This window comes from Monopterus albus, unplaced genomic scaffold, assembly GCF_001952655.1.
Source record: "Monopterus albus unplaced genomic scaffold, M_albus_1.0 scaffold161.1, whole genome shotgun sequence".
Taxonomy (NCBI): Eukaryota; Metazoa; Chordata; class Actinopteri; order Synbranchiformes; family Synbranchidae; genus Monopterus; species Monopterus albus.
The window spans coordinates 885,900-913,280 of record NW_018128041.1 but is presented as its reverse complement, the minus strand read 5'-3'; the positions used below and the strand labels follow the sequence as shown (position 1 = coordinate 913,280).

The 27,381-nt window shown below is 40.3% G+C and overlaps 1 protein-coding gene across 1 annotated transcript in view; it reads right to left on the bottom strand.

The window, feature by feature from the left end:
• Window positions 1-4,441: 4,441 nt before the first annotated feature.
• atp7b (ATPase copper transporting beta) overlaps window positions 4,442-27,381 on the bottom strand; it is a 27,112-nt gene continuing 4,172 nt past the window's right edge. The window contains 21 exon segments of the mRNA XM_020615261.1: window positions 4,442-5,198; window positions 5,929-6,031; window positions 6,272-6,389; window positions 6,469-6,504; window positions 6,507-6,683; window positions 6,772-6,914; window positions 7,044-7,178; window positions 8,473-8,656; window positions 8,861-9,043; window positions 9,737-9,931; window positions 10,052-10,186; window positions 10,689-10,843; window positions 11,203-11,330; window positions 11,530-11,621; window positions 13,564-13,797; window positions 14,289-14,472; window positions 19,987-20,060; window positions 20,137-20,298; window positions 20,389-20,552; window positions 20,682-20,915; window positions 22,679-23,447. Of these exon segments, the coding sequence (XP_020470917.1) occupies window positions 4,940-5,198; window positions 5,929-6,031; window positions 6,272-6,389; window positions 6,469-6,504; window positions 6,507-6,683; window positions 6,772-6,914; window positions 7,044-7,178; window positions 8,473-8,656; window positions 8,861-9,043; window positions 9,737-9,931; window positions 10,052-10,186; window positions 10,689-10,843; window positions 11,203-11,330; window positions 11,530-11,621; window positions 13,564-13,797; window positions 14,289-14,472; window positions 19,987-20,060; window positions 20,137-20,298; window positions 20,389-20,552; window positions 20,682-20,915; window positions 22,679-23,447 (3,864 nt within the window). The 3' untranslated portion in view covers window positions 4,442-4,939.

Sequence of the window (27,381 nt, the reverse complement as noted above, 5' to 3'; positions counted from 1 at the left end):
GCCGAGCTGAAGTCCACAAAGAGGGCCCGTGCGTAGGTCCCTGGGGAGTTGAGGTGTTGCAGGATGTAATGCAGCGCCATGTTATTTGCATCGTCCACTGACCTGTTTGCCCGGTAGGCAAACTGCAGGGGGTCCAGCAGATTTCTCAACGTCACACTGTCCATTTAAACTTGAGGCAAAAATGTGTCTTTTTGTTTGTAAATCCCCAGGCTGAACTAATGCAGCAGCAGAGTTGATGACTACATATATTTTATGGTAATGAATTTAACTCCACAGAAGCTGAAACAGACAGAGATGAAATGCAAATAATGAAGGCAGTAATACTTTCCACATCTATAATTTATTAATATCTATACTGTACTATCATATACAATGATGCAATGAAATATTTTCATTGAAAATCAATTAAATGTCTGCTCTTAATACACAAACTGATAACCTCTACATGCTTAATTCATTCAAAAACTATGTTTTTTTTGGATTTAAATATAATGGAATCATTTACTGTAGTTGAAAATGATACATACAGTCTCTGATATTCAATTGTCACCCAGTAGTATGAATGTCTGACAATCTGCTGTCTTATTCTGTATTTAGCTATCAGATGATCTGGGTTGGGATCATTATTGTCTTTGCTTTATGGTTTGGTCACCTCTGTCAGTATGATGCAAAGCAGGAGTGATACCCCTGTCTACATTTACAGGATACCAGAATGTTTGCAAATAATGTATTTTCCATTAGTAGTATTTCTGATATTTATTTAAACACTTTATAAGCTGATATGCTGTATCAGTGTTATGCTGTATGACCATAACATCAGGTACACAGGTGTGAGAGTAAAGTGCACATTGGAGGTGATTAATTAAAGCATAAATCACTTTCACTTCAGTATGGTCAAGAATAGCTACAGTAAAGCCCTACTAGTGCCCCCTAGTGTTGGACAGACACAGTAGTGATGCCTGGTGTGTTCCTTGTTCTTCATGATGTTCTGTGCGCTTTAAGGTTTTTCTTGAAGGTGATTCCAGATGCTCATAGCAATATAACAGCATTGAGATTGAAAAGCTAAAAACTATTGGTATGCTGCTTTACTGACACATGCTACTCTTTTTCTTTTGGCAGATGTTACTCATTGTTGGCATACTGGCATATGCCACTACTGTGTACCACATAAAAACATGTCGCTCATGTTCCACAGATACCCCTCTCCCTGTTGTACTAACAAAAGGCGGATGCACTTCTTTAAGAAGCTGTTTTCTCTTAACTAAGCTCCTACTTGGACAAATGTAGCATCCAGGACAAATACGTACAGTATCAATTAGGTTTTAGGATGCACCATAGTGGTACACCATAGTCAGCTCTGCTGCTTTCAACGCAATCAGTCACATCATCCTTTTCCAACATGCCTTAAGCATGTTGTGGGCATTCAGGAACTGGGCTTCAGTGGTTTACCTCCTACCACCAAGACAGATCAACCTTAGTTAAAATTGATTAAGTCTGCTCTTCCTCTACACCCATCTCCTGTGGAGTACCACAAGGCTCTATATTAATCTCTATTATATTTTCTTTATACAGTGCCTATAAAAAGGACTCACCCCTCGGATGTTTTACTCTTTTATTGATTTTATAAATCACTCATGGTCAATATAATTAGGCTTTTTTGATGAAAAAAAAAAACTCTTTAATGTCAAAGTGAAAACAGGTCTCTACAAAGTAATGTCAATTAAATAAAAATATATAATGGGAAATAAATGATTGTATAAATATTCACCCCTTTAAAAATGACTGACCTAATTCAACAGTGATCCAGCAAACTGGTGCTAGTAGTCTCACAATTAGTGAAATGGGGATCACCAGAGTGCAGTGAATGTGTCTCAGTTGCATGAGCAGTCAACAGCATATCAACCTGATCAGTGTTTGATTGTTTGTTGTGTCTTGTTGCTTTTCTTTTCTTTTCTCTCTCCTCTTTCCACTCACCCCAACCAGTCGAGGCAGAAGGCCGCTCACCAAGAGCCGGGGTCTGTCGGAGGGTTCTTCTGTTAAAGGGAGCTTTTCCTCCCCACTGTCACCAAGTGGTGCTCAAGGGGGATTGGTTGGGTTTTCCTCTATAATAATAGTGATAATAGTAAGGTCTAGACCTTACTATGTAAAGTGTCCTGAGATGGCTTTAGTTGTGATTTGGCGCTATACAAATGAAATTTGATTTGATTTGATTTGAAGTATTTATTAAACTCCTTTTTGTAGTCACTCCTCGTCCCAGTCTTGCGTCTGCATTTTGGGTCCAAATCACACACACATCATAACAATATAATGGTACATGATTAACATAATGGAACATTTATGGTACTTAATTTCCCAAAAATGTTACTAATAGTTTAGTGTAAAGCACTGAATCCATGGAAACATGACAGTCCTGGTTCTTGTCCAAGTTCACATATGTCCATAATTGAAGACTTTTAATGTTTGATGCAACATTCAAAAAGCTTGAGGAAAAAAAAATCACATTATACTGATATTGAACCCTTATTCATTATAGAGATAAATATTTTCCCATTGTCTATACATTTTGTGAGTCATATCAGGCAACAACCCTAAAGACTCTCCCAAAGTCTAAAACTATATCCACCAAAACCTCTAAAGTTCACCAATAAACAAATATAAATGCTGTTATTCAGTGTATTTCTCTGTTGTCACAATTTTCAAAAATCTTGGAAAAACTCTTTCATAACAGATTAGATTAGACATAAAATCCTCTTTGATTGCCAATATGGTTTTAGGACGAACCAATCGACATCTTTGGCCATTACTGACCTGATGGAGGACATAACAAGTGCTATGGATGAGAAGAAATACACGATAGGAATATTTATTGACCTAAAAAAGCATTTGACACAATCAATCATGAATTATTAATGGACAAGTTAGAAAAATATGGGATCAGAGGAATGGTTTTGAATTGGATTAGAAGTTATTTGACACAGAGGCGTCAATTTGTGAAGTTGGGTGAATACCAATCGAGTGAGCTGGATATTGTATGTGGAGTGCCTCAGGGTTCTGTTTTGGGACCTAAATTATTTATATTATACATTAATGATATATGCAAGGTTTCTGATTTAGTGAAAGTGGTTTTGTTTGCTGATGACACTACCATATGGGCATCGGGTGAAAACCTACAGCAACTCTCTGGACGGGTTTCACAGGAACTTGAGAAGATAAAGAAATGGTGTGATAGTAATATACTATCTCTGAATTTGGATAAAACTAAATTTATGGTATTTGGGAATCGTAGACTAGATAATGAACTTCAATTGAAAATTGGGGGAGCTAAAGATTGTGTATTTCCATAAGTGGGGTAAAACTATGGAATAATTTAAGCGCGGACATAAAAAATAGTAATAGAATTGACAAGTTTAAACATAAATATAAAGGTATGTGTCAATCAAGATATAAGCAAGAACAGGCTTAATGATTAATTAGATGGAACATTGTGGGTGTGGTGTATGAATGTTAATACTCTGTAATAATTCTTTAATATATTACTTGTGTGGTGTAGAACAAAATTATCTATGTAGAGACACTGCTTGCAAACCAATGATGGTAAGATGATGTCAGGGGGTAGGACTGGATAAGTCTGACTTCTTCCTACTCCATTCAAGCATGTACTAGGTATAAGCAAATTGATATTGGATTAGCATTTGTTGGATATGTGTAAAATTATGTGTGTTGACATATCAACTGTCTTTACATGCTTGAAAGAATAAATCAAATCAAATGTTGGTATGGGGGCACCATTTTCAGAAGTACACACTATATTTATCTGTATACATTCTTGTTTTGTTTCACTAAAAAGTTGCTTAAATCGTTGAGCTCTCACTGTACTGACTGTGGTAATTCAGAATGGATAACCTTACTGACTGCAGCTAACTTGGAGTGGACCTAGAGGTCCAGTCTACTAGAGCAACAGACTGAAAAATGGCTCTGCACAGTGATCTAAGCTTTCAATTCAGGAGCTATCGCTTTTTTTTTTTTAATTCTGTCTCTCAGAGTGGGAATGCACCTACAATGTGAATTTCAGACCCCTCCACGATTTCTAAGTGGGAGAACTTGCAAAAATCACAGGGTGTTCAAATACTTCTGTTCCTCACTGTATGCCCCACGTTGCAGCACTTTGTGCTCTTCGGAGTTGAAGAGTGCTTTATAAATAAAGTTTATTATTATTATAATATCTATTCACATGTGATTAAGCTCAAAAAATGTGAAACTGATTATTCCTGGTTAGCCTCATGAATCAGGTTATTTGACTAATCCACTCCATTGATTACCCCTGGCACCACTCAAAATACATGTAAAAGAAAAGTCTAGAAGACCTGTGCTCCACTTCTTCACTTCTATATTTAGCATGAGAAGTTTACACCTGTGAAGCTTTGTTTAAAAACAGAAATCACACAGCAATATAAAGTTCTACATCTCAACAGGTCAAATGTCCAATCAAAGCACAAAATCAGAGCAGTTGGATGAATAATCAAAGCACAAAGATACGTTCTAGAAAATGTTGATTTTTCTCTATCAACTGATGCATCATTAATAACTGGAGGTTATCCAAACAAACAATGTGTAACTTTACTTTGAGTTAAGTATACTGTAAAAGTGCATTTGCAGGCTGCAGAATGTATATGAATGTCATATAAGAAAACCTATTTTATGTTTCACGTTTAATTCATGTGGTATCATCATGTGGCATCTGGCATGAAGAAGGAAAAACAAAATGCTTCAGAAGTACAGTCAAACTTCACTTTGTGTTAGCGGCTTAATTTTCAGACATTTTCTGAAAGAAAGTGATCATTTAATAGTGACGTTTCCAAGCACATTTAATTTGGTCTATTTACACAAATACATAGAAATATTATGCACAAAACTTCAGTCCTCCTTTCCTTTCCCCGTTCTACAAATTAAGGTCTTCTGTAGTCTGGTGGTCCAGGAAGGAGTAGCGTTCCTGCTCCTGGCCAGAGTTAATAAATGGTCTCTGGCTGGACGGGGCGAGTGGGGTGATGCTGTCTTGGCTCACCTGTTCTCCAGAGGAAAAAACTGGGCTGCGTTGCCAGCCATCCAGACCCAGATGTGTGCTGATCTGAGATGACCGAAGGCTCTTCATTTGGCCTCTTGTACACACCTCATACAGCTCCACTGAGGTTTTCTTGTACCTAGAGGAAACAGGTGGTTGTTATGTTCATATAAAATATAATACAATTGAAGAAAAATAAAATGCTGCAGCATCAGCAAAAATCACAGGATATATCAGGAGAGTTAAAGATTCATACACACATTGTTGGATGATGTAGACATTTACAGTGGTTGAATTAACCTCTTAAAATATTCTTCTCACATTGCTGGTTCCGTCTTTACAAATTCCTTTTCAACAAATGGCATTTAAACCACCTGAACTTAATTAAGATTCATGTGACATTAAATGGCTTGGGGGAAATATGGTTAAATATTTAAAGAAATTAAGGGAAATTTATGGGCACAATTGTGAGTTTATGAAGTTAAAACATAACTAATGACAGTGCTGAAAAGTAGTGTTTCACTGCCCTCTCTGGTTGAAGGTTTCAGGTATGTTGTCACTGCAGTGACCCCCACCACTGGTGGTCAAAAACAACCTGTTACTAAAATCATCTAACAGTTGGGCAGTGCATCTATAGGTAAACCTAAAAACACATCTTTGACATTCAAAAATGTGATTGGATAGAAGAAGCCTGTGGGATGTTTTATACAGTATGTTTCTAGTTTAAATGATTCTCTGATAGTCTCTGAATATATACTCTTAATTTTCTACTAATGATAATAGCAAATGATAACAAATGTAACACTAACAGCAATTATTAAATTATTTGCTTCAAATCATGGACATTTAAGGTACATATGTGGACTCACATTCTCAGCAGTAGAGAAGACAGAACCACTGAAACAGACGAGGCAGCCATCGCAGCCGAACCCATCCAGGGTTGCAGCACAAGGCCAACAGGCATGAACACACCTACGACCAGCAGAGGAGAGGAATGCATGGACATCAGTGCTTTTTATGTTTACTCACTGCAGTATATACTGAATAAACACACAAAGTTCAGTAAGCTCCATGTTTGCAATCTGACTTTGCTGCTTCTATTGTTTATGTGTTACAGTTTATATAATAACTTCCTGTATTGGTGATATGGAAGTTAGTTGCTATTGTAGATCTGATTCTTCAGGAGCTAGTCAGTATACAACCAGTGCTCACCTGCAGCGACTGGTATTCCTAAAAGGTTGTAGATCAGAGCAAAGACAAAGTTGATCTTTATCCTTCGTACCGTCTTCTTTGACAGTTCGATACTGGCCACCACATCCAGCAGGTCATTCTAAAGAGTGTAAAAACTTTCAAGTCAGACAGTTTTGAAGATGTTACTGTATCACTGTCAGTCACAGTGTTGCACCTACTCGAATCAGGACGATATCGGCTGGCTTCGGTAGCCACACAACCCCACATCAGTGCCTGTGCCGATGGCGATGCCGACATCAGCCCGAGCGAGGGCGGGTGAGTCATTAACACCATCTCCCACCATGGCAACTCTCAGACCTTGTTCCTGCAGCTCCTGGACTTTTGCCACCTTATGTGAAGGCAGCACCTCTGCAAACACCTTCCTGATCCCCACCTGTGGTTAAACAACAATCAGGTATTTCATTAAATACTCAACATTCAGGTGCTTTTTTTTCTGAATCTTTTATAAATGTGTGTCTTACCTGTGTGGCTATGGCTTTGGCTGTGCGTCTGTTATCTCCTGTTATCATAACCACCTTGATGCCCATGTTGTTGAGTGTATGCACTGCTAACGCTGACTCTGCCTTCACCGTGTCTGCAATGGCTAACATGGCACACAAAACACCTACAGAAAACATAGACACAGTCCATGTGGCACAAATGCTTCACCCCTGCAGCAGAAGTAGGATATACTGAAGGCTAGAGCTAAAAGTAAATGTCAGAGTTGTTGCTCATTTGCAGAGTCCATCCTCACCATCTATAGCTACCAGGATAGCTGTCTGTCCTTTTGTTTCATGGCTGGACATGGCGGCATCAACATCTACTCCAATGTGGTGGCCATTCCTCCTCATCCACTCTCTATTACCAATCAGCACTGAGTAAAATGGTGCTGATAAAAGCAAAGAAAGGTCATTAAAATGGATGTCAACAAGTAAAATCTGAAGGAAAGCTGACATGTTTTTAATGGAAAAACCTGCATCACAGAAATGCAAAACTGCAAATCATTTTGTGTAGCTTATAAGAAAAATATTTAATTACTGTTTCTGTAAAAAAAGAAAAAAGAAAAAAAAAAGGTAAAATAGCTTACTGAGATACGGAAGTATTTAATCCAATCAAGTTTGAGGGTAAAAATGTATATTCTGAGTTTCTATATACTATGCTATATAATCAAAAGCCTCACTAATTTACAAGCACGGGTCTAGAAAACGCATATACGTATGTTCAAGAAATAAAACAAGTAGCAGAAGCACAAATAAAAAAAGAGAAAATATACATTTAATTTGTTTGATCTGTTGTTCTGTGCGGTCATGTTAAATATTGTAGTTGAAATCGTTCTGCAGGGCAGGATGATGTTCATGATCCCTGGGTGCAGTCATTTTATTTTACTTAGACTTTATTTACTCAGGGAGATCCCATTAAGATTTACAACCTCATTTTCAAGGGAGCCCTTAAAGTAAGTTAATTGCTGCAGTCTTCAAATTTCTTTCAATAACTCACCATTTCTTACATTAAAGGTACCACGTGGAGTTTTGGTCCTCTTGTTGCACTGTCTATGGAGCTAATATTTTTGTGAGGCACCTGCTCGTCTCTTCCACATGCACAAGGATGCACATGTACTTTCACATGGGCCATGCGATACACATTTCTGCTAATGATTTAACACTGATGGAAAGGTGGTAACACACCAAGATATGCAGCAATGCCTTAACAAAGGCTGGGAAGAAGAAGATTTCTGGCAGACATGGACAATGCAGGTTTCAGACGCGTGTTTTATGAGGAAGGACATGCATTCATGTACTTGAGATCTAGCATTCTGTTAGGATATACACAATGTGTATTTTGGTTGGTGTGCAACAAAATTCCCCACCTTTAAATTCAAAGACCTGCAATGGTGTTTCATTTTTACCCAAAGGAGTTAAACAGCACACATCTGTACTAAAACAAATCCCTGGTCAGTACAGGGATCAAAACCTTGACCTTCATGGCACCACTCTCTAACCAGCTGAGCTAACCAGCCTCCTTCAGATGGTTATTTTTTTTATTAAGAGTCACCTAATCTCCAGCAGCTAAAATGACAAAGTGGGAACTGATTAAATCAACACCAGCTTAGAGCTTGTTGTCTTTGTATTGAAGCTGCTCTTCAGAATAAACAGGCGAACGCCAGAAACTGAAATACATCAGACCTGCAGGCGGAGCTTCAGCAGCAGAGAACAGGTTACTTTCGTTGGTGGTGGCTCCTGGCAGCAGGAAACGCTCCTCACTCTGCTGCTGTAGCAGATGTTCTACACTGAAAACCCGGCAGCTTATCCCACATCCAGGCACCGCCTGGAAGTCCTGGCAGTAGCCCAGCACGTCACAGCCCAGCGTCTGTTATGTACACATACAAAACCTCTAACCATGATAATTTTGTCTGTTACAAACTGCTCAAAAATAACTGATAAAGAGAGTTGGGTTGTGAAATACATTTTAAAACAGACAAATGCTCATGCCAATGCAGACATGTACTGTATATATTCAAAGGCAGAATGGCCCAGAAGGAGCACTGTGCATCTAACTGGCTCCTTTGCTCACCTCTTTGCAGTGTTTAGTGACTGCCATGGCCAGTGGGTGCTCGCTGCTGGCCTCTGCTGTCCCAACTAGTGCCAAGATCTTTCTCAGGGGCATACGGGCCATTTCCCACAGCACCAACACACGAGTCACTCGCGGCACGCCGTTTGTAATGGTGCCGGTCTTATCAAACATCACCACATTGATCTAGGAAGGAGTGAAACACAAAAACGCATTTCCATCTCAACTCCATCTGGTTTTTATGTTTTGTTTTGATCAACTCTGTGTTAAAGGTCCACTGCTCTAGGCAGCGCATTCTGTTGAAATGTAGAATTTTATGATTCTGGGCAGGCTGTAAAAATCTGTAAGATCAAGGAAATATTACTGAAGACCTTGCTGCTGGATTATAGGCACAAAGAATTTTTCTATAGCAGTGGAATGTGAACTAATCATAGAGTGGAGTGTTAAGGCTTCCTCCTCTGTGGGGGGTAAATGTGCCCAGAAAATGTCAAAGCACCCATACATTTCCAACGGGTGATACTATTGTATTAAAATAAAAAACAAACACAAATAAATGGAGTCATATAGAAGAGTGTTTCAGTAACAAATGCCACACGGTGTCACATGTTAATTACAATGGAAACAGACTAGATATTAAATGATTCGAGTTGTTGACTGTGGAGTGACAGCAATTTGTTATGAGGCACACAGGAGGAGGAAACACACTGAGGTTACATTTACTGTACCGTGTATTAGGTCCAAACATTAACAGGTATCACTTACATCTTGAGGCTGATACACTCTGTTCTGGTATCCACATAGCAGTACACAGTATTAGCACATGAATTAATCTAACAACAACAGTGATCAGAGGTCAGTTGATGGATGTACAGTGCATGCCTTATGGGCCATCTCCAGTGGTTCGCCTCCTTTAATGAGGATCCCATTCTGAGCTCCAACTCCTGTCCCCACCATCACGGCTGTCGGGGTCGCAAGCCCAAGAGAACAAGGGCAGGCGATAGAGAGAACAGTGATGGAGGCCTGGAAGGCGAAGCGAACAATAACTTCTGCTTTGGGGATGTTCTGGTTATAATCCTGCGAGGAGGAGAACAAGTTGCTACAGTGATAGTATAATGCTCATATGGCTGTCTCTGCACATCACATCTTTATGAAAGCTGCTTTTGTTTGCAGATGAGCATTTTTGTGTTCACCTACCGGGAAGTTCTCCTTCACAATGTCAAAGCGGACAAACCCGACTGCCAGCCAGGCCACCAGTGTTAGCAGAGAAACGATAACTATGAAGGGCACAAAGTACCCACTGAGCCTGTCTGCAAACTGCTGGATGGGGGCCTAAATAACAGGAGCACAGAAGAGTGTACTGTAAATGGACTGCAAGAAAACAAGGCTAACTTTTATGGAAACTAATCATCTCACCATATTTAAGCTGGAATACTTGTATTACATCTTTGCTCTTCATGCTCCTAGTGCGTCTGTTAATACTGGAAATGTAAGGAAATGTGCATTTGTGTGTGAGTGTACAAGTATTTTTGTACAGCTACAACCAGATTATCAAGAAGACACTTTTTTCTGTCTGAAAGTGCATTTCAAAGTTGAACAATTTTCTGTATGTAACTATATAAGTCTTTTTGACTTTTGAATATAGCAAAAATTAAAGGGCTACGGTGAAAGTCTTTATAGTACAAGTGACATCAGTGACAATGTTGACTGTGAGTACTAGTGACGAACAGTGTGTAGGATACTTTTCTTTCCAAATCAAGAGTTTTTGACCCTATACATCTGTCACCTACAGTAGAGTGAAAATCTGAAAAATAAAGTTCAAGCTGCCTCTGACCTTAGAGGTTTGGGCTTCTTCCACCAGTTTGACGATTTGAGACAAAGTTGTGTCTGCACCAACATGAGTGGCCTCCACGAGAAGAGCTCCGTGAGCATTGATGGAGCCAGCAATCACCAAACTACCAACCTTCTTACTAACAGACATTGGCTCACCTGACAAAAGTATAAGGAGAGAAGCAACAAAACAAATTCTTTCACGTGTTTTACTCAAAAAGTCCTTCCTTGGTTTTCTTTGGATGTTTTATTATGACATTATCCTTTATGACTGTAATATCAGATGTTATTTCTTTTATGATTTTGAATTACAGTAAATGGTGCCAGCTAACATATCCATTTAATCATAATCTAATGAAGACTTGGGATTATTTTTATTGCTACTGCTGCACATTTGAATTGAAATCCTGCATTCAAAATCACTGTTACTCACAAATATAAAATCATGTCAGTCAACAGAATGCAATGGCAGTTGTTTGCAGGGTGTTACAGTCATAACAGTTTTCAGATTCTCCTACCTGTGATCAAAGACTCATCCGCCATGGAGCTTCCCTCAATCACTTTCCCATCAACGGGGAATTTTCCTCCTGGAATGACCTTGACAATGTCACCTCGCTGGACCAGCTCCACCACCACCTGCTCCTCACTGAAACATAAGAATACATTTATAGTTACATACCGTGATGAAATACAGCGAGTTGTTGCTTTGTAAATGTCTATCTCTAGCACTGTTTTTCTATATCACTGACTGATGATGATAATTTATCAATTTTTCAAAGTGAACCAGATGAATGCTTTTGGATGATTTTGGTATATATTTATTGGTTGTATCTTGTGTGACTCACCTGAGTATGGCATGGTCAGGTCCTAATGTGACCACAGTGGCATCAGTAGCTTGAAGTGAAATCAACTTTGCCAAAGCTGCTGAGGTTTTACTCTAGGAATGGAGACACACTGTTAGATTTTTAAATATTTATTTCCATTTTATTGCATGAAATAAGTATTTGATCACCTACCAACCAGCAAGAATTCTGGCTCTCACAGACCTGTTAGTTTGTCTTTAAGAAGCCCTCCTATCCTCCACTCATTGCCTGTATTAATTGCACCTGTTTGAACTCGTTACCTGTATAAAAGACACCTGTCCACACACTCAGTCTATCAGACTCCAACTTCTCCAATATGGGCAAGACCAAAGAGCTGTCTAAGGACACTAGGGACAAAATTGTAGACCTGCACAAGGCTGGGATGGGCTACAGGACAATAGGCAAACAGCTTGGTGTTAGTTTTGTGCTAAATTCACATCACTAAGAAATTGGTGGCTGTGTTCCCTTCTGGATGAATGTGACTGGGATTAGTTCCTTTATACATTAACAGTGTGAGAGCGTTGTAATAATCATACATACTGTACATACATTCAGGGCCTCTTTTAACATTTAATTGGGCTGTAGGATTAATGGGATTAATGATGATTGTTTTTTTTGGGCTTGTTTTTTTTTTTTGGCAGCACATGTTTGCCCTTCTACAAGTTTGTACATTGATAGTATAATGCATATCTTGGACAGTGGATAGCTCTTGCTGGGTGTTTGCATGCCCTTGCCTAAGAAATGCTGTTATAAAGTTCATTTCAGTTTTCTGCACAAACAAAAACAAAAAAAACAAGTAACGTTAAAAAGATGCCACAGTACTGCCCACTCTGTTTGACTGACAGCCTGACTGACCGACTGTTTCTTTCCTGCAGATCTTTGGAGGCCGATACTTCTACATCCAGGCATATCGCTCACTGAAACATCACACAGCCAACATGGACGTCCTTATTGTGTTAGCTACCTCTATCGCCTACATCTACTCCTGTGTGGTCCTTATTGTAGCCATGGCCGAACATGCCAGCCAGAGCCCTGTCACCTTTTTCGACACGCCGCCCATGCTCTTTGTGTTCATTGCTCTGGGGCGATGGCTGGAACATATTGCAAAGGTAGAAAAAATTAAATGAAAAATATAAATACTTGGTTTGAAAGTCATAGTCCTATTTACTACTACTTGTCACTTCATTGCTGTCTGACTGAAGTGGTGAAATGGACTATAACCCTGTAAACTATCAAGTCACATTAGTGTAATCTTCTAATGGTCTTTCAAAAACTAAAAATTGCAAATACACAGTCTAAAATAGTTTATCCTAGTAGCAACTTTAAGAGTAAAAAAAGAACAGTTTCAATCTTCTCATTAATTGTTTTTCCCAAATTGTTGAACCATTGCTTTAGAAGAATAATATGTAACTGTTCCCTTTGTACCTTTTATTCCAGGTCACCAGAGAAGCAGCTATACAATGTTTCGATGACATTTTGACTATTTTCATTAGTAAATCACATTGTTAGATTTTTAAATAATTAATTTCCATTTGATTGCATGAAATAAGTTCTATTTTTCTATTGTATCAAATACTTATTTCATGCAATAAAATGGAAATTAATTATTTAAAAATCTAACAATGTGATTTACTAATGAAAATAGTCAAAATGTCATCGAAACATTGTATAGCTGCTTCTCTGGTGACCTGGAATAAAAGGTACAAAGGGAACAGTTACATATTATTCTTCTAAAGCAATGGTTCAACAATTTGGGAAAAACAATTAATGAGAAGATTGAAACTGTTCTTTTTTTACTCTTAAAGTTGCTACTAGGATAAACTATTTTAGACTGTGTATTTGCAATTTTTAGTTTTTGAAAGACCATTAGAAGATTACACTAATGTGACTTGATAGTTTACAGGGTTATAGTCCATTTCACCACTTCAGTCAGACAGCAATGAAGTGACAAGTAGTAGTAAATAGGACTATGACTTTCAAACCAAGTATTTATATTTTTCATTTAATTTTTTCTACCTTTGCAATATGTTCCAGCCATCGCCCCAGAGCAATGAACACAAAGAGCATGGGCGGCGTGTCGAAAAAGGTGACAGGGCTCTGGCTGGCATGTTCGGCCATGGCTACAATAAGGACCACACAGGAGTAGATGTAGGCGATAGAGGTAGCTAACACAATAAGGACGTCCATGTTGGCTGTGTGATGTTTCAGTGAGCGATATGCCTGGATGTAGAAGTATCGGCCTCCAAAGATCTGCAGGAAAGAAACAGTCGGTCAGTCAGGCTGTCAGTCAAACAGAGTGGGCAGTACTGTGGCATCTTTTTAACGTTACTTGTTTTTTTTGTTTTTGTTTGTGCAGAAAACTGAAATGAACTTTATAACAGCATTTCTTAGGCAAGAGCATGCAAACACCCAGCAAGAGCTATCCACTGTCCAAGATATGCATTATACTATCAATGTACAAACTTGTAGAAGGGCAAACATGTGCTGCCAAAAAAAAAAAACAAGCCCAAAAAAAACAATCATCATTAATCCCATTAATCCTACAGCCCAATTAAATGTTAAAAGAGGCCCTGAATGTATGTACAGTATGTATGATTATTACAACGCTCTCACACTGTTAATGTATAAAGGAACTAATCCCAGTCACATTCATCCAGAAGGGAAACACAGCCACCAATTTCTTAGTGATGTGAATTTAGCACAAAACTAATAAAATAAAACCAACAGTTACGTTTCCATACCTGCACAGGTGTACAAAGCAGAAAGAAGGCCAAGTTGAGGAGGGAGAGGCCCGGCAGCAGGTTCTGCTCCTCGGGCATGGAGCCTCCGTGTTCCTGGTGCTGGCTGTCCATCACCATCATGTAGATCATGAGGCCCATGACAGGCAAGCCAAAAACAAGGCTGAGCAGGAAGGATTTCTTCCACCTGGAACGGCACCAGAAATGTGTCAAATTATGGAAAGAAGATGCCACACACTTGGTCAAAGGTCAAGGTCAAAGTGTTTATTTGTCATATGCACAGTTAGGAAACGTGTTTCCCTGTACAATGAAATTCTTACTTTGCTGTCCACCTGAATGCCACAAAATACAAATGAAATATAGAGTAGATAAATAGGCACTTTAAGCAGCAAATGCAGCAGTATAATAAAAATATATAAGAATATAATAAGAGAATGTATGCTGCATGGGAGCAGCATGTGCAGTAGTCAACAGTCAATGTGCAATTATTCATGTGCAAACTGAGAATGTCAACAGTACATGACATATTTCCTGGTAACAAACTCCTCAGCTGTTTAGGAGTCTGATGGCAGAGGGAAAGAAAGAGTTTTTGGAGGTCCTACATTTCACACTTCTGAACCTCCGGCCAGAGGGCAGAGAAGTGAACAGTCCGTGCTGGGGTTGGATGGGATCTTTGAGGATGGAGGCAGCTTTCCTACGCACCCTGCGTTGGTACAGTAAATGCTCTGCACAGAGGGCAGTGGAGTCCTGGTGATCTTCTCCACAGTCTTTACCACTCTCTGCAGGCACTTGCGGTCCATAACAGTAGTGCTGCCATACCAGACAGTGATGCAGCTGGTCAAGATGCTCTCAATGATGCAGCTGTAGAAGTTGCAAAGGATCCTAGGCAACATGCCAAACCTCCTCCGCCTCCTCAGGAAGTACAGCCGCCATTGGGCCTTCTTGACCAGCTGTGTGGTGTTAAGTGTCCAAGTGAGGTCCTCACTGATGTGGACACCCAGGTATTTGAAGCTGCTCACCCTCTCCACTTCAAGCCCCCAGATGTACAGTGGCCGATGAGATCTCCTCTCCTTCCTCATGTCCACTATCATCTACTTCGTCTTGTCCGTGTTGAGGCTGAGATTATTGTCCTTTCACCATCTTTGGTGCGGGTTGCTAGGGGAACGGTATACATACCAATTGTGAATGTTGGTGGTTCACCAGTTACATTGTATCCCCGGGTTGTAGTGGGATTATTGACTCAAGCTGAAGTTGTCAGCCTACCTGCAGGGCTTAGCAAATTGCAGAGTCAGTCAGCGCAGTTTCCTGCAGCTGTTAACTCCCAGGTTAGAGAGGGTAGTTCAGTGCAGGAGCAGATTAAAGCTCTCGATTTGTCTGTACTATCAAAAGCAGAGCAGGGAAATGTGATATCTTTGTTGTTGAAACATGAGTCTGTGTTCTCCGAGTTTGAAGGTGACCTTGGTTGCACAAACTTAATTTCTCATGATATCCCTCTGTTAGATGATGTACCTGTACGACAGCGATATAGGCGTATACCTCCCTTTGATTATGAGGCAGTCAAAGTACATATACGCCAACTGTTGGAGACCCAGATTATCCGGGAGAGTAGTAGCCCCTATGCCTCTCCTATTGTCCTTGTTAGGAAGAAGGATGGTACCCTTCGTCTGTGTGTTGATTACCAGCAGCTGAATCGCAAGACCAGGAAGGATGCCTTTCTCCTCCCTCAGATTGAGGAGTCTTTGGATGCCTTGTCTGGGGCTAAGTGGTTTTCTACCATGGATTTGGCTAGTGGTTATAATCAAGTACAAGTAACTGAGCAGGACAAGTCAAAGACTGCTTTTTGCACACCGTTTGGGTTATTTGAGTTTAACCAGATGCCATTTGAATTGTGCAATGCTCCCAGTACCTTCCAGCGTTTGATGGAGCAACTATTTGGAGCCCAGCACTGTCAGTCATTGCTAATATATCTGGATGACATCATTGTCTTCTCCTCCAGTGTGGATGAGCATTTGAGTCGACTTGATTTAGTGCTGAGCTGCCTGCAACAGGAAGGACTTCAGGCTAAGCTGGAGAAGTGTTTCTTCTTCAAGAAAGAGGTGCAGTATCTGGACCATGTGATTTCAGAGGGGGGAGTCTCTACTGACCCAGGGAAAGTCTCTGCGGTGGCTAAGTCCTCCCCCTACCAATACGAATGACCTGGGGTCTTTTCTGGTTTTCGCCAGCTACTACAGGCGGTTTGTGGAGGGCTTCTCCAGGTTGGCGGCCCTGCTTCATCGGCTGGTGACGCAGTCATCTGGGTTGAGGACCCGGAAATGCCAGGACGTTTCATGGGGAGAGTCTTGGTCAGAGGACTGTGAAAAGAGCTTTCAAGATTTGAAGGCCCGGTTTGTAAGTGCACCAACCCTGGCTTTTGCTAACTTTTCTCTCCCCTTGGGAGGTTGATGTTAGCCATAATGGCTTGGGAGCTGTACTGTCCCAGGAGCAGGCTGGCCAGGTGAGACCAGTTGCTTATGCCAGCAGGAGTTTATGTCCAACTAAGAAGAACTATAGCTCTATGAAATTGAAGTTTCTGGCTATGAAGTGGGCCATGACTGAAAAATTCAGGGAGTATTTGTGGGGTCAAAAGTGTGTCGTTTGGACTGATAATAACCCATTAAGCCATCTAGACACTGCAAAATTAGGAGCTACGGAACAGTGATGGGTTGCTGAACTATCTGCCTTCAATTACAGTATTCGTTATTGGCCAGGCCGGATTAATAAGAATGCAGATGCACTTTCAAGACAGCTGGTGGCTCCAGGATCGCAAATGATGGAATCTTCTCTCCCAGGGACTGCGATACCTGTGGCTTTGCAGGTGGCTACGGGGAAGTGCATGGACCAAAACGCTGAGCAGACTGCAATGATAGCCCTTCCATCTTGTACATCTGATCTTCAGGCCCACCATTAGCACCTTTATCTCTTTTTGGGACAGTCAGAGAATGCCCAGTCAGACTGAAAGGGAGAGATTGACACCAAGTGCATGGATTGTTGTGTCAGTGGGCCCGTATTGTATGGAAGGAGGATTTGTTGTATCACCAGCTGTTTCGTCTAGATGGGGGTGAAGAGGTGTGGCAGCTCCTTCTGCCAGAGAATTTGAAGGAGGAGGTCCTGCAGCAGCTTCACCAGAACCATGGCCATCAAGAAATTGAGTGGACTACTGAGTTCGTGAAGCAGAGGTGTTACTGGCCTGGGATGGACCGGGAGATAAAGAACTGGTGTCAAAAGTGTGAGCGTTGTAACTTGGCTAAGGCAACACACCCGGAGAACAGAGCACCTATGGGCCACCTGCTGGCAGCCAGACCAAATCAAATCTTGGTCTTTGATTTCACTTTTTTGGAGCCTTCCAGCGATGGTACTGAGCTTGTGTTGGTAATGACTGATGTTTTTTCCAAGTTTACCCAGGCTGTACCTACGAGGGACCAGAAGGCTTCCACTGTAGCAAGAGTGCTAATAAAGGAGTGGTTCTATCGATATAGAGTCCCCATGCGTCTGACAAGGGCCGGAGTTTTGAGAGTGCTTTGGTGCAGCAGTTGTGTGAGCTATATGGGGTACAGAAGACTCGTGCCACCCCTTATCGGCCTCAGGGTAATGATCAGTGTGAGAGATTCAATCGAACCCTTCATAACACCACCATTCATCAGTCAACAGATGAATCCCCACACTTTCTTATGTTTGGGCAGGAACCTCACTTACCTGTTGATTTTCTCTTAGGAAATGTTCCAAAGCTATTATCAGGGATGGTCTGTGATTGGGTCAGGGAACACTGGTGGAGGCTTCAAGTGGCGTTTAGCAGTGCAAAGGGTCGTATGGAGGCAGCTGCTCTACAGAGGAAGGAGAGACATGATGCTAAAGGCTGTGATGAACCACTGGTAGTGCATCAGAAAGTTTATTTACAGGATCAGTCTGTTTGGGGCCACAATAAAATTCAGGATGTCTGGGGCTCTACAGTGTACCAAGTGGTGAGAGTGCCTGAGCCAGGCAAGGTGGTGTATTCAGTGACCCCTGTACATGATTTAGCCCATCTTCGGCAGGTACATCGAACAATGTTGAAACCAATTCAGACCACTGGCCCTGGATGTCTTCAGAGTGATTTCTTGGAGTTGTTGAGAATGGGATCCGAGGCAAAGGAGAGTGATGCAGAGGAAGAAGGAACAGAAACTGGATTGTGGGTAGGTGTAACCGACGGGTTGGCCACGCCTATATCGCCAGGTGAACAATTTGCTGGGATGATTATTATAAAATATTATAAATACCACCCCTGGAGAAGCTGATGCGATAAGCAATTCCTGTACTGGTTGCCGCTGTGATTGTTTTGAAGTGAATCTTCCTCCATTGATCTGTGTCCTGCTTTCCACTTGAGGTATGTCCAACGAACTGACTGTATATCTGTTGCGGGGTAAAGTGCTTAATCAGTTCGTTTCGTCTGTAGATTGTTTGGGGGATTACCGTATGCTCTCCAGGGGTGATAAATGTAAGCGTGATCCTGCAGAAGCTGGCGTCCATTGCACATGTTGTGCTAGGGTGACGTGCAGCCAAGGTAACCTGTAGTGCTGTTGGTTTTAATTGTTTCAATGTATTTACGCTGTTTATTAACAGTAGCTTTACTTGTTGCAGGAGTGATAGCCACTGCTGCTTTGCTTTGCTTACGTAACACTTTGCTTTGCCTCATTTGCTTTGCTTACCTTTGCTTATTTTTGTTTTGTGTGCTTTAATGTTAAGAAGCTTACTCAGCATAACATTTCCTATTCCTTGTATAGTACCCAAGTTTTATTGTGTATGAGCCGTATATAAATGGTTTGAGGTGGAGGGAGGCAAGACCCTCCTACGTTTGGTTTGGTATGGATTGTTGTGATGTTTATCTATGGGTCTTTTCTAACCTGTAGACCCCTGACCATTTCTTATTGCTGTTCTGCACTGTATTTATTGAGTGGGGAGTAACTTCTTCTTAAGCATAGTATTTTAGCTTCTGGGGTTAGGCCTTTTTTAAACATTGTTTCACTGTTAACTTATTTAGTGACTCAAATAAATTCTTATTTTTGTGGACAAACCCAACGTCTCTGTGCGTTTGCAGACTTATCTGTGTGTGGTAACCCAGTATTTGTAGAGTTTGTATGAATTTGACCTCTTGAAACAGGAGGGATAATATTTTTTGAGAGCTACTAAAACTTATTAGTGTCTGGGTTGCATAGGCCTGTATATTGGCCCGGTCACAAGTAACACACAACGGAGAGGCGTTTTTAACAAAACAATATGCGACCAGTACTGATAGCTGTATGGTTATGGTATGACAGCTTTGATGACACTCTTTGGTGTGGCCACTCAGACTGCAGAAACAGAACACTTTAGCAGCCCCAGTCGCCTAATGGATAAGGCTTCCTTAGCTGGGGATTGTGGATTTGAGTCACATCTGGGGTGATTTGTAGCAGAGTGGTGCTGAAGTGTACTGGGCCAACACTCCAGAGGTGGATGGATTGAAACCATCCAAAGTATACCTAAGTGTGAGGTTTTATTTAAATCTATATCAAACTAACAAATGAACTAATAAATGTTTTGTTAATAAAGGTTCAGACTGCAGAATAGTATTTCTGTTGAAAATCTAATTATTAGTTGTGACACAGCCTTTTAATCTGATGATTAGAATCATTTCAAACCAGACACTTACTGTTGAATTTCTTCTGTGTGATCGAGGTGGTTGACAAAGCCTGCCTTCACCAAACTGGCCTCAAATCCAAGGCTCTGGAATGAGAAGCCTAGTTCAAAAATTTGAACTAGAGAAAGTTCATGACTGACTTAAAAAATAAGTGATCATTACCTGAATCAGCTTGATAATATCTCGAGCTCCAAGCTCCTCTGGGTCAAATTGGACCTGTGCTTTTTTGGTTGCGAGAGCAACAGAGGCCCCAATGATCCCTTTGGTTGTAGTGAGTTTGGACTCAATGTTGTGGACACATGATGCACATGTCATGCCAGTTATCTACAAGTGAAAGATAGCAAACTGTTTTTCTGCATTTTGGGATATTATATTTTATTTAAAATGCTGTCACATTTTGTTTTAAGGGCTTACAGTGAGGTCCAGTTTCCCATGTGTTACTGCATTGTCCTCTATCAGTTTGGCACCAAAACCTAAGTCTTCTATAAGCTGAGTTACAGTAGCAGCGTCTGTGATGTCTGAATCATACTTCACTTCTGCCTTTCCAGCCATCAGAGATACTAACACTGAGATGACTCCTGGAAGTCAATAATCATACTTGAGCTTCATTTTAATACAGTTTAAACATGGGATTTTTTTCATATAATGCAAATTCTGCATCCCCATATAGAAATTGGTAAATAAAAAGAATATTTAATCAATCATACCCTTGTGTTTGAGCAGGTTTCTTTCAATGTTGGCCACACAGGAGGCACAGGTCATTCCCATTATACAAATGAAGCATTTTTGTACTTTATTATCAGGAGATTTGGTTGACGTTGCCTGGGATCCAGTGCCATAGCTGACTCCTGCCTTACTGGACGACTGCAGGTCAGAAAGGTCAGAAGGTCTGGAATGAACAGGCCTGGACTTTTCGTGTGTCTGGATGCTTGGTACAAGTTCTGATAAGAAAAAGGAACAAAGTACAGATGGGCAGGATCCAGAGATGCTTAAAGGCAGACTGATGGATATTTTTGTGGGTCAGTATCTTGACGTATAATGACACATATGTACAGTTACAGCTGTTACCCTTTTTACATTACTTTTGGTAGACTAAATATTACACCTCTCTGTTAACACAACTCAGCCCCTAAAATGACCATAAACTTGAACCAACACTGCTCTAAAACAGTTTCATAACTGCACATTTCTAAAGATATATGGTAATATATAACTTCTATGGTGAGTTGTAGGCATGCATGAAACAAGTTAGAAATGGCACAAAAATCTTCACCACTTCCTCTGAGTGCCAAAAACTTCAACTTAGCTCGACCTTGACAGCTGAAATGAAAAAAGATACATCTGAAGAATCTGCTCATAATCTGCCTGAGTTAATTCCACATCTTGGCTATAGGAGCGCTGTAGTCACACTGAAGACTTTCAGTGGTAACAGGTGGAAACTGAGGCGAGGTGAATTTGAGGTCCTGTTGGCCTAGTGCGTCAAAGCACTATATGCAAGTTATACAGTATACTGTTCCACTGAGCTCTGATCTTTTTTTTTCCACATATCCCCAACTGTAGATTTCCTTGGTAGTACGCATGAAGTTATAAATAACAGACTATGGTAATGTACAAGGATTCATGGGTCAAATGGAATACACTGCTTGGATAATAGCAACGTAAGCTGTCTGAGGGCCTCTAAAGATGGATGCCTCTCAGCTCCAGCTATTGTGTTACAGTTAATCAAGTGACTCATTGCTATCACATCCCCCATCTGTCATCTTTCAGCTAATAGTACCTTAGTTTGCTAGATTGTTCTCATCTGTTTGGTCAAATAAATTCTCCACCTCTGTAAACAGGTGTTTCCACCAAGAGGTTTAAGTCACTTGCCTGTGTACATGTATATTTAATAGGCTAATACAGAACCACAAAATTTAAACTTGCAAGAAAATTTCAAGGCATTCTGCCACACACCACTTGTGGTTGACACCTATCATCTTTTAATCTGTTGTAGCTGAAGTTAGACTGCTCTCAAAAGTAAGCACTAAGGTTGGAAAAGTGAAATGCCCCATTCCAAACTTGTCAGTATAAAACAAGGCTGATAGTACACATCAGTAGTGATATATCTGCAGTGAGCTAATGCTGGCTGATGAATCAGTCCAGGCTTCCTATTTCTGTAAAAAATCAGATACACAACAAAAGTGTCATTTGATCCATTAGTCCAGGAATGCACTGTGTTCTAATAAAGAGGTAGAGCTGAAACAATTAGATTATTCCAGTAGTCAATTAGATCATTTTTAAAGTAAAAATGACATTTCCTGCTTCTGGAATAAGAACATTTACTGATTTTCTTTCCGTCTGTGACAGTAAATTGACTATCTTGGGGGTCTAGACTGGTTGGAAGCAAGCAAGACATTTTAACACAAAATTCTTCACTATTGTTTGACTGCATTTTAACAGAAGATGTAAATAATTGTTAGCTGAAGCCCCAATCTGGGTCACCGTATCCTCACCACAGAGACACATTGTCTTGTCACTATCACAATGTGTCGATGAAGCAGAAGCTGCCCGTTCTCCCTCCTCAAAATAAACCCTCTGATCTCATACAGCAATCATTTCTGGAAATGTTTATCTTGACCTTTGGCATAGCTTTTCTGACTTACAACTTTAGATTGAAGAGTGAATTAACAAAACATAATTACAAACATTTCACACTGGTGCCTACCTTCAAGTGATGCATCAAAGCCCATGTCCTCAATAGCTGTCCTGAGCAGCTCCGGCTCTGTGAGACTGGGGTCAAAGGTTATTGTTCCCTTTTCCTCCTTAAGTGACACTGCTATTGACTGCACACCTGTCATCTGAGACACCCTCCCTTCTATGGACTGCACACAAGAGTAGCAAGTCATCCCTACAATCCAAATGGTTACAATCTGTGTTGATGAATTTATCTTCCTCTGCCAGTAGCATATGTCTTGTCCAGATGGATCATCTGCAAATAAAGTAGCATCAAAGCCCATGTCCTCGATCTTGTCTCTTAGCTCCTGTTCTGTAACTAGGACAGGCTGAAATACAATCAGTGCTGCACCATCTTGAATAGACACCTGAATATGTGAAACCCCTGGCAGCTCACCAATCTGTCCTTCGATGGACTGCACACAGGACTGGCAGTGCATACCCTCCACCATGATTTTCACTGCTGACTCCACACTATACCCAGTTGCCCAGAGCTCCTGGGCAATCTCTTTAGTTGTGATAATTGAGGTATCATAGTCCACTTTTGCCAGTTTTTTTGGTAAAGAGAAGCTGATACCAAGAACTCCATTCAGGCTGGAGATTCTGCTGTCAATGACTTGGGCTTGGTGCTCAGAGGTGAGTCCCAGGAGCTTAAAGGTCACTCTGGAAGCAGTTTTGGGTGGAGGGTAGAGCTCACTCTGGCTCCCATACTCATAAGCCAAGTTGTCACAGCCTTGTTTCTCAGTGCTAGCGTCACTGTCCTGGAAAGGTGAAAGAAAGGTTTATCAGTACAGCTAGGGGGAGTGCCTGGTTTCTGATTTGTATGAGAGAGCTTTCATGAATAAAGTAAAGCAAGAAAATAGGAATAATTTTTTTTTATTAAATAATAAAATACCCTTCCTTGCCCTCCCAAAAATGTTAAACCAAACACAAATGCTTTAAATCACTGAAAATGTTTCTGCTAATGCTGCATAGGTACATGTCCCTGTCCTGCATCTGGTCAGGAGCAAAGACAACACAAACCTCAAAACGTTTAACTTACTGTTTCTTCTATGTACATGCCTGCTCTATTTTTCCATTTGAAACAGAGGAGGAACCTGGCATCTCCACATCTCTGCTGCCACTAAATGAACTAACAGATCCCACAGACTGTATGACTCTGGTTGTTTTATACTAATGACCAGTTATTTAGTCTTTATGCCTAAATACCTGCTTTCCTTACATCTATATATTTTATTTCAAATAAAACCTGTCTGGAAATACTCAAATAATATAATTCAGAGCTATTATTCTGTCATTTTTCCAACCAAACATGTAAAATGGTGGGCTTCCTTTGACTTCAACAGAAAAGTCCAGCATTACTGGTTTGTTGTCTGAAAACCATGACCTTCACATACAGTAAGCCTCGCGGCATGACTCTGCTTAATGTCAGTAGTCAGCGGTATGTCACAGACCTCACAGGATAAGTCAGCCACATATGAAGTTTCATAAGAAATGACCATTTATAAGTACATTATTGATATGTTAAGTTATAGCGTTAAGTGCAGAGAGAGATTCTTTATACAATATAAAGTGCATTTGTCTGTGTGTTAACATCAAAACACAAACAAACAAAAAACTATACATAAGCCACAGAGTAATTTTCCATTTGTTAGTGGTTAAATCATATGTCTGAAAAGAATGTTTTTTTAATATATTTAGTTATTTTTGTGCAAAGTGCAAATCGTGCAAGTGTGGAGGGTGTACATCTACACTCAACCTTTGTAACTGTATGTATAAACACACTATTTAGGGGCCTCCTGGTAACTTTCTGCTACTGTTGTGAGAGTTTACTTTTAAAAAAATATTCTACCCCAAAGCCCTGTTAAGTTTCTGTAACCATCTGGGGGCTTTTATTTTGAAAATCAGCCTTTTCCAGGGCCCACATTGCTCATTTGGCAGTAACAGATTAAAAACATTTTAGGAATCTAAGCTACACATCACTCCAGATGTGGATTGCACCTGCAATCACTAGCTGAAGGACCCAGCATCTTACCCACTGGCCCAATGGGGCTGAGCTACTCTACTCATTTTGTAAAATCAGCTTCGTAATAAATAAGACACTTAAAGCACAAGCTATAGTTGTACAGCTCTGTCCCTATGTGCCCCTTTGTGTTACATTAAGACAAACATTGAATGTTGACTGCTGAGATACTGTTCAACTGTTCAAAGGGCAACTTTTGACTATAACAGGTCCAAATTTGTTCAAATACAGTTGGCAAACATTGGAGGAAACATAAATGACAGTACACTGAAATGTCATCTGTTAGAATATAGGTGCTAATCAACATAAATGACACAGTAATACTGTATATAATGACAATGCATCACCAGTACAGCACTATTACTGCTGCTGGCTCATTGATCTGCTATACTGGTATTAACTGGTTATATAGGAGACCGACTGCATTCATATGTAGTAACTGTAATATTCTGACCCTCTCATGTATGTAAGCTGGGGAGGACAATAATATAGAGATACCTCTGAACAGAATGTAAAGTACAACACCACCTTTAACTGTGACCTCAATAATAAACATAGAATTGAATTTATACATTTATGACAATATCACCATGACTGAAACCTTTTCAGCTTCATAAATGCAGATGTTAAGGTGGAAATGTTGAACTGCATACAATTGTACAGGTGTACCTTAGTAAAGCTGCACTGCCTTGCCTGATTTAGCCTTTATATAAAGCTCTATTTTGCTACTGTTTGTACTATTTGGTTATATGCTAAACTGAATTTTGTTGAATTAGAACTTACTGGGTGCAGTGATAAAGTCTAATCCAAAAACTATTAATAAAAATCGAAATGGAAGTTAAATTGCATTATTTTCTCTCAAAATTACTATAAAATATTGATTTTGGTATAAGCAGATATGTAATAAAGAACGTATTAAAAAAACAAACAATAAAATAGCCTTTTAGAATGATGTAGAATGCCATCAAAACCATTTATTCTTATTTATGTGAATTAGTTCTGATACTACCTATATAAAAACATAATTTTATATTAATATTACTTTCATAGTTAACAACACTGATCTTCTGCCTACCTGCTTTGCTTTCTTAACATTTCTTTTGGCAGATGTATACAGCACACTTTAAATATTTTCAGATATGTTGCATGGAAGATAAAAAACAAAAATGAATGACTGGGTAGCTGCTCCACCAATTAAATCCATCCAGTGAAATAATCCATCCTTTATTTATTTAATAAATAAAGGATGAATTTACAGGTGCTAGATGTATTATTATTTAGAGTTTATGGTATTTACTGAGTGGAGCAAAGGTACAGGCATTGGCAACTTGCAGTATCATCCCCTTTAGTTATTATTCACATTTGGGTGTCTAAATAAAAATAAATAAATAAAAACACTATTTAAATGCAGGGAACACTGCACTAAAAACAATATTACTTACACAAAAACTCATATTTCCCCCAGAGTTTGGTTTAAATGCTTAGAATCAGATCTATTTGACTTGCCATAGAGATACTGTAGCACCAAATGTGGAATACCGGTTTTATCTTTTTATCAAAAGAAAAAAGATACAAGAAATTATTTTTTCAGGCTCAAAAAAATGGCCTTGGCTCATTTTGTGTGAAGAACATAAATCAGAACACATTTTCAATGGCCTGCCCCCCCCCAACGACTGCATCTCGGAGGCACCCTCTGTCAAACTCCTCTAGTTTGCAGATGACACAACAGTCATTGGTCTCATCCGAGATGATGACGAGTCAGCCTACAGACGGGAGGAGTCAGTCTACAGACGGGAAGTTGAGCAGCTGAAATGGTGGTTGCAATCATTTGCTCTTACATTCCACTGTCTCCACAGCTTAGCAGCTGTATTGTGACCACAACAGTCTTGAATAGTTCAACAATTTACATCTGTTGATGAGTTTAGCATTAAAGTATTTGATTTTATGACCCTCATGCTTAGAGTGACAGTCAGAAGGTGTGAAGAAATGGCTCCACTTCAAACATTTACACCTCTGTGCTCTCCTTGAAAGCCAACATTCCCTGGGGCTAAACAGCCAGCCCCAAACTAGGTGCTATCACTCTGTCCCCCGTACAGCCCTGAAACTCTCCGATCACTGCACGGTCCATCTTCTTCCAACTTATAGGCAGAAACTTAAAGCTGCGAAGCCTGTAGTCAAAACAGTGAAGAGCTGGACTGAGGAGGCTAAGTCAGAGCTACAGGCCTGCTTTGACTGCACAGACTGGAGTGTATTTGAGACTGCAGCTACAGACCTGGATGAACTCACTGACACTGTGACATCTTATAACAGTTTCTGTGAGGAAGGGTGTGTGCCCAAAAAGACCTTCTGCACGTACAAAAACAACATGCCCTGGTTTACAGCCAGCAGCTTCGTTGTGCCAAGGAGGAGGCCTACAGGTGTGGGGACAGGACTCTTTACAGCCAGGCAAGGAACACACTGACAAGGGAGATCAGAGCTGCAAAGAGGAGCTACTCTGAAAAGCTGAAAGCTCAGGTTTCAGCCAACGACCCCTCGTCTGTGTGGGGGAGCCTGAAAACCATCACTGGCTATAGAACCCCCCCCACCGCTGTGGAGGCCCGTCATCTGGCACATGACCTGAATGGTAAATGGTCTTATACTTGTATAGCGCCTTTCTATGCTTTTATAGCCCC